The following is a 12,117-nucleotide window of genomic DNA, read 5'->3' as shown; positions in this document are numbered from 1 at the left end:
GAGGCCCTGGACCATCTTAGGTGTTTCATTAGAGCAAAGTTCTCGAGTAACATGGTGAGAGAAATCACAGATACACTTTCCCACCGCGATTATTGTAGATATAACAAACCCCCATAAGATCACTATTAACTTGCTGTTCCAAGTCGAGTAATGTGTGTAAGCAGAGTTCATGTGTTCCAAGTCGAGTAATGTGTGTAAGCAGAGTACATGTTGTTTTCCACTTCTGCTCCATCAGTAATGTGTGTCGTGGTCTAACTCCTAAGCCCCCTGCCATCGTTGAGCGTGTTTGCCAATTCATCATGTATTTCAACATTTTTTAATCTGCCAGGGTCCAGTGTGTGTGTGTGTATGTGTGTTCTCTGAGGGCAGGGTCCAGTGTGTGTGTGTGTGTATGTGTGTTCTCTGAGGGCAGGGTCCAGTGTGTGTGTGTATGTGTGTTCTCTGAGGGCAGGGTCCAGTGTGTGTGTGTGTGTGTGTGTTCTCTGAGGGCAGGGTCCAGTGTGTGTGTGTGTGTATGTGTGTTCTCTGAGGGCAGGGTCCAGTGTGTGTGTGTGTATGTGTGTTCTCTGAGGGCAGGGTCCAGTGTGTGTGTGTGTGTGTATGTGTGTTCTCTGAGGGCAGGGTCCAGTGTGTGTGTGTGTGTATGTGTGTTCTCTGAGGGCAGGGTCCAGTGTGTGTGTGTATGTGTGTTCTCTGAGGGCAGGGTCCAGTGTGTGTGTGTGTGTATGTGTGTTCTCTGAGGGCAGGGTCCAGTGTGTGTGTGTGTATGTGTGTTCTCTGAGGGCAGGGTCGATTGTGTGTGTGTGTATGTGTGTTCTCTGAGGGCAGGGTCCAGTGTGTGTGTGTGTATGTGTGTTCTCTGAGGGCAGGGTCCAGTGTGTGTGTGTATGTGTGTTCTCTGAGGGCAGGGTCCAGTGTGTGTGTGTGTATGTGTGTTCTCTGAGGGCAGGGTCCAGTGTGTGTGTGTGTGTGATAGTTCACTGAGGGCAGGGTCCAGTGTGTGTGTGTGTGTGTGTGTTCTCTGAGGGCAGGGTCTAGTGTGTGTGTGTGTGTATGTGTGTTCTCTGAGGGCAGGGTCCAGTGTGTGTGTGTGTATGTGTGTTCTCTGAGGGCAGGGTCCAGTGTGTGTGTGTGTATGTGTGTTCTCTGAGGGCAGGGTCCAGTGTGTGTGTGTGTGTATGTGTGTTCTCTGAGGGCAGGGTCCAGTGTGTGTGTGTGTGTATGTGTGTTCTCTGAGGGCAGGGTCCAGTGTGTGTGTGTGTGTATGTGTGTTCTCTGAGGGCAGGGTCCAGTGTGTGTGTGTGTATGTGTGTTCTCTGAGGGCAGGGTCCAGTGTGTGTGTGTGTATGTGTGTTCTCTGAGGGCAGGGTCCAGTGTGTGTGTGTGTGTGTGTGTTCTCTGAGGGCAGGGTCCAGTGTGTGTGTGTGTGTGTGTGTTCTCTGAGGGCAGGGTCCAGTGTGTGTGTGTGTGTATGTGTGTTCTCTGAGGGCAGGGTCCAGTGTGTGTGTGTGTATGTGTGTTCTCTGAGGGCAGGGTCCAGTGTGTGTGTGTGTATGTGTGTTCTCTGAGGGCAGGGTCCAGTGTGTGTGTGTGTGTGTGTGTTCTCTGAGGGCAGGGTCCAGTGTGTGTGTGTGTGTGTGTGTTCTCTGAGGGCAGGGTCCAGTGTGTGTGTGTGTGTATGTGTGTTCTCTGAGGGCAGGGTCCAGTGTGTGTGTGTGTATGTGTGTTCTCTGAGGGCAGGGTCCAGTGTGTGTGTGTGTATGTGTGTTCTCTGAGGGCAGGGTCCAGTGTGTGTGTGTGTATGTGTGTTCTCTGAGGGCAGGGTCCAGTGTGTGTGTGTGTATGTGTGTTCTCTGAGGGCAGGGTCCAGTGTGTGTGTGTGTGTATGTGTGTTCTCTGAGGGCAGGGTCCAGTGTGTGTGTGTGTGTATGTGTGTTCTCTGAGGGCAGGGTCGATTGTGTTTGTGTGTATGTGTGTTCTCTGAGGGCAGGGTCCAGTGTGTGTGTGTGTGTATGTGTGTTCTCTGAGGGCAGGGTCCAGTGTGTGTGTGTGTATGTGTGTTCTCTGAGGGCAGGGTCCAGTGTGTGTGTGTGTATGTGTGTTCTCTGAGGGCAGGGTCCAGTGTGTGTGTGTGTGTATGTGTGTTCTCTGAGGGCAGGGTCCAGTGTGTGTGTGTGTGTATGTGTGTTCTCTGAGGGCAGGGTCCAGTGTGTGTGTGTGTATGTGTGTTCTCTGAGGGCAGGGTCCAGTGTGTGTGTGTGTGTATGTGTGTTCTCTGAGGGCAGGGTCCAGTGTGTGTGTGTGTATGTGTGTTCTCTGAGGGCAGGGTCGATTGTGTTTGTGTGTATGTGTGTTCTCTGAGGGCAGGGTCCAGTGTGTGTGTGTGTGTATGTGTGTTCTCTGAGGGCAGGGTCCAGTGTGTGTGTGTGTATGTGTGTTCTCTGAGGGCAGGGTCGATTGTGTTTGTGTGTATGTGTGTTCTCTGAGGGCAGGGTCCAGTGTGTGTGTGTGTGTATGTGTGTTCTCTGAGGGCAGGGTCCAGTGTGTGTGTGTGTATGTGTGTTCTCTGAGGGCAGGGTCGAGTGTGTGTGTGTGTATGTGTGTTCTCTGAGGGCAGGGTCGATTGTGTTTGTGTGTATGTGTGTTCTCTGAGGGCAGGGTCCAGTGTGTGTGTGTGTGTATGTGTGTTCTCTGAGGGCAGGGTCCAGTGTGTGTGTGTGTATGTGTGTTCTCTGAGGGCAGGGTCCAGTGTGTGTGTGTGTATGTGTGTTCTCTGAGGGCAGGGTCCAGTGTGGGTGTGTATGTGTGTTCTCTGAGGGCAGGGTCGAGTGTGTGTGTATGTGTGTTCTCTGAGGGCAGGGTCCAGTGTGTGTGTGTATGTTCTCTGAGGGCAGGGTCCAGTGTGTGTGTGTGTGTGTGTGGGTGTATGTTCTCTGAGGGCAGGGTCCAGTGTGTGTGTGTGTGTGTGTGTGTGTGTGTGTGTGTGTGTGTGTGTGTGTGTGTGTTCTCTGAGGGCAGGGTCCAGTGTGTGTGTGTGTGTGTGTGTGTGTGTGTGTGTGTGTGTGTGTGTGTGTGTGTATGTTCTCTGAGGGCAGGGTCCAGTGTGTGTGTGTGTGTGTGTGTGTGTGTATGTTCTCTGAGGGCAGGGTCCAGTGTGTGTGTGTGTGTGTGTATGTTCTCTGAGGGCAGGGTCCAGTGTGTGTGTGTGAGTGTGTATGTTCTCTGAGGGCAGGGTCCAGTGTGTGTGTGTGTGTATGTTCTCTGAGGGCAGGGTCCAGTGTGTGTGTGTGTGTGTGTGTATGTTCTCTGAGGGCAGGGTCCAGTGTGTGTGTGTGTGTGTGTGTGTGTATGTTCTCTGAGGGCAAGGTCCAGTGTGTGTGTGTGTATGTTCTCTGATGGCAGGGTCCAGTGTGTGTGTGTGTGTGTGTGTGTGTGTGTGTGTGTGTGTGTGTGTGTGTGTGTGTGTGTGTGTGTGTGTGTTCTCTGAGGGCAGGGTCCAGTGTGTGTGTGTGTGTGCGTGTGTATGTTCTCTGAGGGCAGGGTCCAGTGTGTGTGTGTGTGTGTGTGTGTGTGTATGTTCTCTGAGGGCAGGGTCCAGTGTGTGTGTGTGTGTGTGTGTATGTTCTCTGAGGGCAGGGTCCAGTGTGTGTGTGTGTGTGTGTGTGTATGTTCTCTGAGGGCAGGGTCCAGTGTGTGTGTGTGTGTGTGTGTGTGTGTGTATGTTCTCTGAGGGCAGGGTCCAGTGTGTGTGTGTGTGTGTGTGTGTGTATGTTCTCTGAGGGCAGGGTCCGACGCCACTCGATAGTTTCTCCGTCACGTCAGTGTCTAACTACTCAGAATGCATGAATCAACACTCCGGCAAATCACTTTAAACACAATGACATTTTCAGATGGACCCCTGGGGGACCTGGCGGCCTCTGTGTGTGTGTGTGTGTGTGTGTGTGTGTGTGTGTGTGTGTTGTGACACTCTGGATCTCTGCCGGGGGATAATGGTCTAATCTAGCAACCACAGAGGATATCATAGGCCTCTCGGTTACAAGGTCCACTGCAAACTCACACTGTCGGCACTGAGTGTACAGTGACTGTGTGTGTGTGTACGTAGTCCGGTGTGTGTTTGAGTGCATCTTTGTGTGTGGGCATGTGTGTGTACATGCTCTTGTGTGTGGTCGCGTGTGTGTGTGTGTCTTTGTATTGTTCAGTTGGAAGCCAAGGATTTTAAAGCTATGATATAATCTAAGACAGTGTGTTTAACGAGGCAGTTTGTATTCATAAAGGCCTAACTGAGAGAGAGTAATTCACCACTGTGCCTTTCCACAGCACACTAACTCACACACACCATCTCTGCTTCACCTGAACATACAATGGGGCAAAAAAGTATTTAGTCAGCCACCAATTGTGCAAGTTCTCCCACTTAAAAAGATGAAAGAGGCTTGTAATTTTCATCATAGGTACACTTCAACTATGACAGACAAAATTAGAAAAAAAATCCTGAAAATCACATTGCAGGATTTTTTATGAATTTATTTGCAAATTATGGTGGAAAATAAGTATTTGGTCACCTACAAACAAGCAAGATTTCTGGCTCTCACAGACCTGTAACTTCTTCTTTAAGAGGCTCCGCTGTCCTCCACTCGTTACCTGCATTAGTTAATTGCACCTATTTGAACTTGTTATCAGTATAAAAGACACCTGTCCACAACCTCAAACAGTCACACTCCAAACTCCACTATGGCCAAGACCAAAGAGCTGTCAAAGGAAACAAAATTGTAGACCTGTACCAGGCTGGGAAGACTGAATCTGCAATAGGTAAGCAGCTTGGTTTGAAGAAATCAACTGTGGGAGCAATTATTAGGAAATGGAAGACAAACAAGACCACTGATAATCTCCCTCGTTCTGGGGCTCCATGCAAGATCTCACCCTGTGGGGTCAAAATGATCACAAGAACGGTGAGGAAAAATCCCAGAACCACACGGGGGGACCTAGTAAATGACCTGCAGAGAGCTGGGACCAAAGTAACAAAGCCTACCATCAGTAACACACTACGCTGCCAGGGACTCAAATCCTGCAGTGCCAGACGTGTCCCCCTGCTTAAGCCAGTACATGTCCAGGCCCGTCTGAAGTTTGCTAGAGAGCATTTGAATGATCCAGAGGAAGATTGGGAGAATGTCATATGGACAGATGAAACCAAAATATAACTTTTTGGTAAAAACTAAACTCGTCGTGTTTGGAGGACAAAGAATGCTGAGTTGCATCCAAAGAACACCATACCTACTGTGAAGCATGGGGGTGGAAACATCATGCTTTGGGGCTGTTTTTCTGCAAAGGGACCAGGACGACTGATCCGTGTAAAGGAAAGAATGAATGGGGCCATATATCGGGAGATTTTGAGTGAAAACCTCCTTCCATCAGCAAGGGCATTGAAGATGAAATGTGGCTGGGTCTTTCAGCATGACAATGATCCCAAACACACCGCCCGGGCAACAAAGGAGTGGCTTCGTAAGAAGCATTTCATGGTCCTGGAGTGGCCTAGCCAGTCTCCAGATCTCAACCCCATAGAACATCTTTGGAGGGAGTTGAAAGTCCGTGTTGCCCAGCAACAGCCCCAAAACATCACTGCTCTAGAGGAGATCTGCATGGAGGAATGGGCCAAAATACCAGCAACAGTGTGTGAAAACCTTGTGAAGACTTACAGAAAACGTTTGACCTCTGTCATTGCCAACAAAGGGTATGTAACAAAGTATTTAGATAAACTTTTGTTATTGACCAAATACTTATTTTCCACCATCATTTGCAAATAAATTCATTAAAAATCCTGCAATGTAATTTTCTGGATTTGTTTTTCTCATTTTGTCTGTCAGTTGAAGTGTACCTATGATGAAAATCACAGGCCTCTCTCATCTTTTTAAGTGGGAGAACTTGCACAATTGGTGGCTGACTAAATACTTTTTTGCCCCACTGTATCTTGGCCCATATTCACAAAGCATCTCCTCATGTCCATATACGAGGCAGTTTTGCTCTAAAAAGCAAGACTGATCCTAGATTAGCACTCCTACTCTGAGGCAAAGTGTGACCTCTGACCTGTCCTTGAAGAAACGTCGGAATCCAAAGGCCACCAGCTTGAAGACAGACTCCAGGACGAAGACAATGGTGAAGATGTAGTTACAGATCTTCAGCGCCTCGTCCAACTCCTGGAGGGAGGGAGGCATGGTTAGTAGTACAGTATTCCATAGGTTATAGCTACTGTATATATGGTCTCTCTCTGACGTCTTACTCTCTGAAAGCAAACATTTCCCCAGAGTCAGCCATTTTCAACACCCTACCATCTCCCTCTCTCTCCCTTCTCTCCCTTCTCTCTGCTTCTTTTTGAAAAGACCGCCGGTATAAAAGTGTCTTGTATGTAGCCTGGGGGAATTCACGATACCCATCTCAATGTAAAAAGTGACCTTTTCCTATTAGGCATGTTGTGAGAAGATATAGGGATTTACTGACTCTGCTCTCCTCTGGCAACCCGTACCGCATCCCCCCCCCCCCCCCCCCCCCCTACCCCAACCCCCACACTCCCCCCCACCCTCATCTCTCTCTATTACTGTCTCTCCTTTTCTCTATATCTATATCTCATGCATAATCTTTCCGGACACATGGTAATTTCATTGGAAAACTCAAGCTGTTTTCATCACGAATCACCTTTCGGCTGATAATAAACAATGACAACTCATTGAGACATAATTTACGTGGGAGTTTAGTTCATGAATTTTTGGTATTACTTTATGTAATGTGGAGAAAAATCCCCTGAAGAATTGAAATAACTTTTCTCAAATCTGTTTGTGCAGGCAAACAAACTACAAATCCCAGAGTAATGATGTTGGACTATGTGGAATGAATACAAACTAGGTTGTCATGGGAATCTTTGTCTGTGCTTTCTGAGGGGCCATGGTGATAACTAACAGACTTCAAATCCACTACCTTAAAACTACAAACCCCATCATTGCGCAGGTCCTACCTTTGGCTGCTGGTAGTGTTCCATCGCCATGGTGATGACATTGAGTGCAATGACAATGGTAATGAAGAGGTCCAGATACTGGGAGGTGCACATCTTGTGGATGAGGAGGCGAGTGGGGGAGTAATCCGAGTAGTAAGGCTTACTCTGAGCTTCTGTTGGAAGGGGGGAGTAAGAGAGGGGAGGACGGGGAGGTAGGCGGGGTGGGGGGGTCATAGAGTGAGATAGGGAGTAGTGTACTGGACATTGTGGGTGAAAGGTTTCGAGATGTAGAAGCCAGCCCGCAGGTCTCAAGAGATATCATAGCGTTAGTTAAAGGAAAGCATACACACCCATACTGACATATATCACATCATTACAGAAGATAGAGGCAGATAAAGAGACGCAAATGAAAGACAGATGGAGTGAGAGAGAAGAGAGTAGCAAAGGTACATGGAAAGAGAGGTATACAAGGAGAGGAAAGGAGAGGAGAGAGGTACAGGAAGACACAGAGATCTTGGAAAGAGAGAATGAGTGAAAACGAGGAAGAGAAAGCGAGAGAAGCACAGTGTTCCTGGGCCCGGGTCCCCTGTGGCTGCCAGTCATGACTAATCAAATCAGAGATGCTCTCCTCTGATCAACAATTATTCAAATGTAGTCTCCTCTGAGAGAGCATGAACGGAAATAAACAGCATCGCCACCGCCCAAAGTGGTGTGTGTGTGTGTGTGTGCGTACGTGCGTGCGTGTGTGCGTGTGTGTGTGTGTGTAAGAGACTGTAGCTGTGGAGGAGGGAGGTTATTTTGGTGCATTCTGAGGCTGTAGGGAGTGGGTAGTGAATGGTTAATTTATGCTGTCTCTTTCAATGCAGCTTTTTCTAGTGTTTTCACTCTTGCTGTATCTTTTCTCTACCTCTTTCTCTTCCTCTCCTTCTCTCTCATAAAGACCCTACTGGGCACAGATGTCAATTCAACGTCTATTCCACATTGGTTCAATGTCATTTCATTAAAATGACATGAAACTAATTAGAGCTGGGACAATACCAGTATTGCAATACTTTTTCCATGGCAAAAATTCAAACACGAAGCATACCATACTCTTTGGTCCTTTAAAAAACATCTGTATGTAAAATATTGTGCACTATAGCTTGGAAAATAAATAAATGTGACTGGTTGACAACATAACAATGTTTGCTTCCAACATTAGGGCTGTTAACCTAAAGAAGTTAAATCTGCTTTGGGTTTTGTTTCCATGCCAAGACGCTAACAAGAATCGCGATACTGGTATCGTCCCGGCCCTAGAAACAACGTTGATTCAACCACTGTGTGCCCAGTGGGACGTACTGTACACAACAAAAAGGACAGTTGATTTTACAGTTCAGTATATCACTTACAGTTTCACACCTGTTTCTCTCATCTGTCCTCTCTTTATCCATCCATCCATAAAGGACAGAGGAAAGAGGAGTATGGGGGATGAGAGAGTCTCTCTATCAGTCTCTGTCCTCATCCCTCTTTCATCAGTGAAAGAGAGAGAGGACATATGAAGTAGAGGAGGAGTCAGAGACAGGCCAGAATGGAAATACACACACAGCGTGATTCCCCCAGGTGCTGTTCAACTCTCCCTCTTGCCAATTAGCCCAGGTGGCTGCTGCGGCAGCTGGCTAAAACTCCTGACGGGGTACGTGTATGTGTGTTTGTGTGTGTATGTGTTCGTGGAGTCACTGTATGGTCCATTCTCACCTCTTCTCCTCTGTCCTCTTCATCATAAATCGACTTGAGTGTGAGACTCTCTCTCGTTCGGTGTCTGCCTGGGCTATTGCTTTATCGTACATTTATTGTACAAAATGCAGACCCATTATACATTATAGCAGTGCATGTATTATAGGCAGTAAACCCAATGGCGCAAATGTTGTGGCAGTGAAACTTCCTGGGAAAATGCTTAGCTTCTGCAGTTTTGCTGCAGGGCCTAACACTTTATTTTAATGGGCCTCACTAGAGGCTTGATAAATGAAACTGTGAGTATAGTGTATTGAGCATCCATTGCTGTATCTTGAGAGGATTGTCCAAATAATGTATTAGACATTTCAGTGGCTGACTGAGTTTTTTAAAAGCAATCTAAAGCAGTTTTGTAAGTGCAAAACTCTCATAGGTTTAAAACGCTACATTAAGAGAGGGAGTAGGAGAGAGAGAATGGGAGAGATGGACCTTTCCCTGTGTAAGTACTGCACTGAGAAAGGGAGAGGAAGAATAAGAGAGCGAGACAGGGAAAACAAGAGAGTACAACCTTTTCCCCCATGGCTCAGGCCCAGCTCTCGCTCGGGGAGGTAGGAGAGGTGAGGGTAGAGAGGGCCAAATTATACCTCCACTACTCCCAAACTCTCACTCCCACTCTCTCTTTCCAGAGGAAGAAAGAGCTGAGCAGCACTCAGAGAATGGATCTGCCTTTAGACTCACTGGAACAGACTGACACTGTGATATCATGCCAAACCAATGAGTCAACCATATTAGCTTTTGCCAAATCAGCTTTAAAGACTTTTAAAAGTGTGTGCGTGTATGTTTGTATGTGCACAGTGTGCCTGTGTGTGTTTGTGTGCTCAGTGGGGCATGTGAGGGCATATTCAGGTCTACTCTTGTGGGAAAAGAGAACTTTGACAAGATGAAAGTGAAGAAGTGAGGTGTGAAGAAACTTCAGTACAGTCATCTTTCTCTGTCCCTTTTTCTCCTCTCTCTCTCTCTCTCTCTCTCGCTCACACAAATAGAAACATTACATTCACAAACATAACATAAACATCAACCAGACCCCCATCCCATCAATCAACCTAAGGGGCCTTAGACCTATGTAGTCCACTAATTGGGGTAAGAGGAGCTGCTGAATGACTAGCATGCAGCATGTTAAACAGTATTATTGAGCACCCTACATGTTGGTGCCCTGTGCAATAATTATTGAGTACCCTACATGTTGGTGCCCCGTGTGAGGATTATTGAGTACTCTACATGTTGGTGCCCCATGTGAGGATAATTGAGTACCCAACATGTTGGTGCCCTGTGTGAGTATTTACCCAAAAAGGTAGTGATAATTTAACCCTTCAAGAGGGAATGATGTGGTTCAGGTAACATATCATACATATGACACATGATGATATGTTACTCTTGGAGATCTAAGACCCCTTTGGCCGAAAACACTGGTGAAGCGTCAAAGATCACCTGACTGAAAAAGAAAGGAGCAGTTAGTTAGCAAAGAACACCAAAGCAATACTAAAACCTGGTCCAAAAACAACCTCTTAACCCCTTGCCCCACATTACCTATATCCACCTGATTCTTTGAAGTCTACAAAGTGAGGGTATAAAGGTTAGGGTGAGGAACTAGGAGTTATTTTTGGACTGAGCCACACTCAGTAACTTCAGGAAGACGAGGCTCGGGTTGGGAAATACAGACACACTGAAGTCCCTGGGCATGTGGCGAGGGAGTGGATACACCACAGCACAGCACGATGGGTTTACTGTCACAGTGTGAGTGGGCTTTGATTGGATTGGAGTGAATGTATGTATAGTGTATGGGTTTGAAAGGTCTGGTTGGATTGGATGTGTGTTTATGGCCTTGAAGAAGCTTTGGTTGGGTTGAATGTGTGTGCATGGGTTTGAACTTGAACGAGCTTTGGTTGGGTTGAATGTGTGTGTATGGGTTTGAACTTGAAGGAGCTTTGGTTTGGTTGAATGTGTGTGTATGGGTTTGAACATGAAATAGCTTTGGTTGAGTTGGTTTGCACATGCAGTGTATAGACTTGAAGTAGGTTTGAATTGATTGGATGTGTGTGTGTGGGTTCATAACACAGTGGAGCTATGTGATGGATACAGTGAAAGGACATATAGAGTGCTATGTTGATTTTCAACCAAGCTGTAGATGGTACCATATCATGGATTGTTCTAGAGTAACCTTGGTACTATTGGGATGTGAAAGTTGTTTAAATGTGGTTTAAATCTCTACGATGCACATGTGATGCTTTTGATGATTGGTCAGGTGAAACTGGGGCTTGTGGTAGAAAGATGATTGAAGGGGGGCTTAAGAAAAGGAGGATAGTCTTTGAGCTTTGGATGGTAAAACAATGTCTGTGAAAGGAAGAACAGGCCAGAGGCAGTAAGATCAGTCACAATGTTACGGCCAGGATAATTTCCTGTTTTAGGTCAAAGGTCAAGATGATGTGGTGGTAAAAGAGTTTAAAAAAAATCCCAGTACCAATATCATTAAGGTTATACCTTGGTAGGTGTTGTGACTGATTTTAAACGCCTGCCCTTTATGGTCAATGGATTGGTTCATATTAAGAGTCAATGTGTGCTGGGTCAACAGGTAGTGCTGGTAGATTACAGCACAAGCTCATATCAAGGGGAAGGGGTTAACGTCAAGTGAAACTACATTGAATTCAATGATGTATTAATGATTTTAGAGCCAGCAAACATTGAGTCATAAGGTTAGATACAAAATAAACAAGTAAATCAGAAAAAATTCTGCTGGATTTCCCAAAATGCACTGCTCCCCTATTCAGCACCAATGACAAAAAGAAGAAACAAAAACGGAACTGAAAAGAGAAGTTGAGGATTGTGAGAAAAGAGGAGCAACAGAGCAGTTTGAGGAGCCCAGAAGAAAGAGAAATAATAACATGACATCATTCACAATGACAGGGCATGGTAATTCATACACGCACAAAAACACGCACTCACATACAAAGACACACAAAGACACACACGAGTTGTGCCGGTACACATGGTAGACTGACACACACTTCTTTCTGAGTCTGACTTGAGCAGGATGGACCAATTGGAATGGAGACTGGAATGGCGAAGGCAGGCGATTGGACAGCAGTGAGTGGAAGGCGGGGTTAACAGGGCGAGAGAGTGATGATGGGCAAATGAGAATAGAAGCATATAAGAAACAGACCAATGAGATATCAGCGTTTCAGCAATACAGTAGACAGCACATTTCCGCCCTTCAATCCTCTATGGGAAAGTCAAAGTCCAAGTCTAATTCAAACACAACTATTACCCCTGTATCATAGTCTGGTAAAGTCGAGGCTAAATCCTTTAAAAGGGGCAATCTGCAGTGGCTACATCCATTTTTGGACTTAAAAATGAACAATATGTACCCATTG

General features: G+C 46.4%; 1 protein-coding gene across 1 annotated transcript in view; it reads right to left on the bottom strand.

Moving 5' to 3' along the window:
• The window catches only part of LOC139376635 (calcium channel, voltage-dependent, T type, alpha 1G subunit), a 319,317-nt gene that overhangs the window by 15,458 nt on the left and 291,742 nt on the right, over window positions 1-12,117 (bottom strand). The window contains exons 27-28 of the mRNA XM_071119441.1: window positions 7,001-7,152; window positions 6,079-6,188 (exon numbers count right to left, since the gene is read on the bottom strand). Of these exons, the coding sequence (XP_070975542.1) occupies window positions 6,079-6,188; window positions 7,001-7,152 (262 nt within the window). The remainder of the gene's footprint in view (window positions 1-6,078; window positions 6,189-7,000; window positions 7,153-12,117) is intronic.

Source organism: Oncorhynchus clarkii, chromosome 20 (genome assembly GCF_045791955.1).
Source record: "Oncorhynchus clarkii lewisi isolate Uvic-CL-2024 chromosome 20, UVic_Ocla_1.0, whole genome shotgun sequence".
Classification (NCBI taxonomy): domain Eukaryota; kingdom Metazoa; phylum Chordata; class Actinopteri; order Salmoniformes; family Salmonidae; genus Oncorhynchus; species Oncorhynchus clarkii.
Note: the sequence above shows the minus strand (reverse complement) of the source record. Positions and strands in the feature narration are given on the sequence as shown.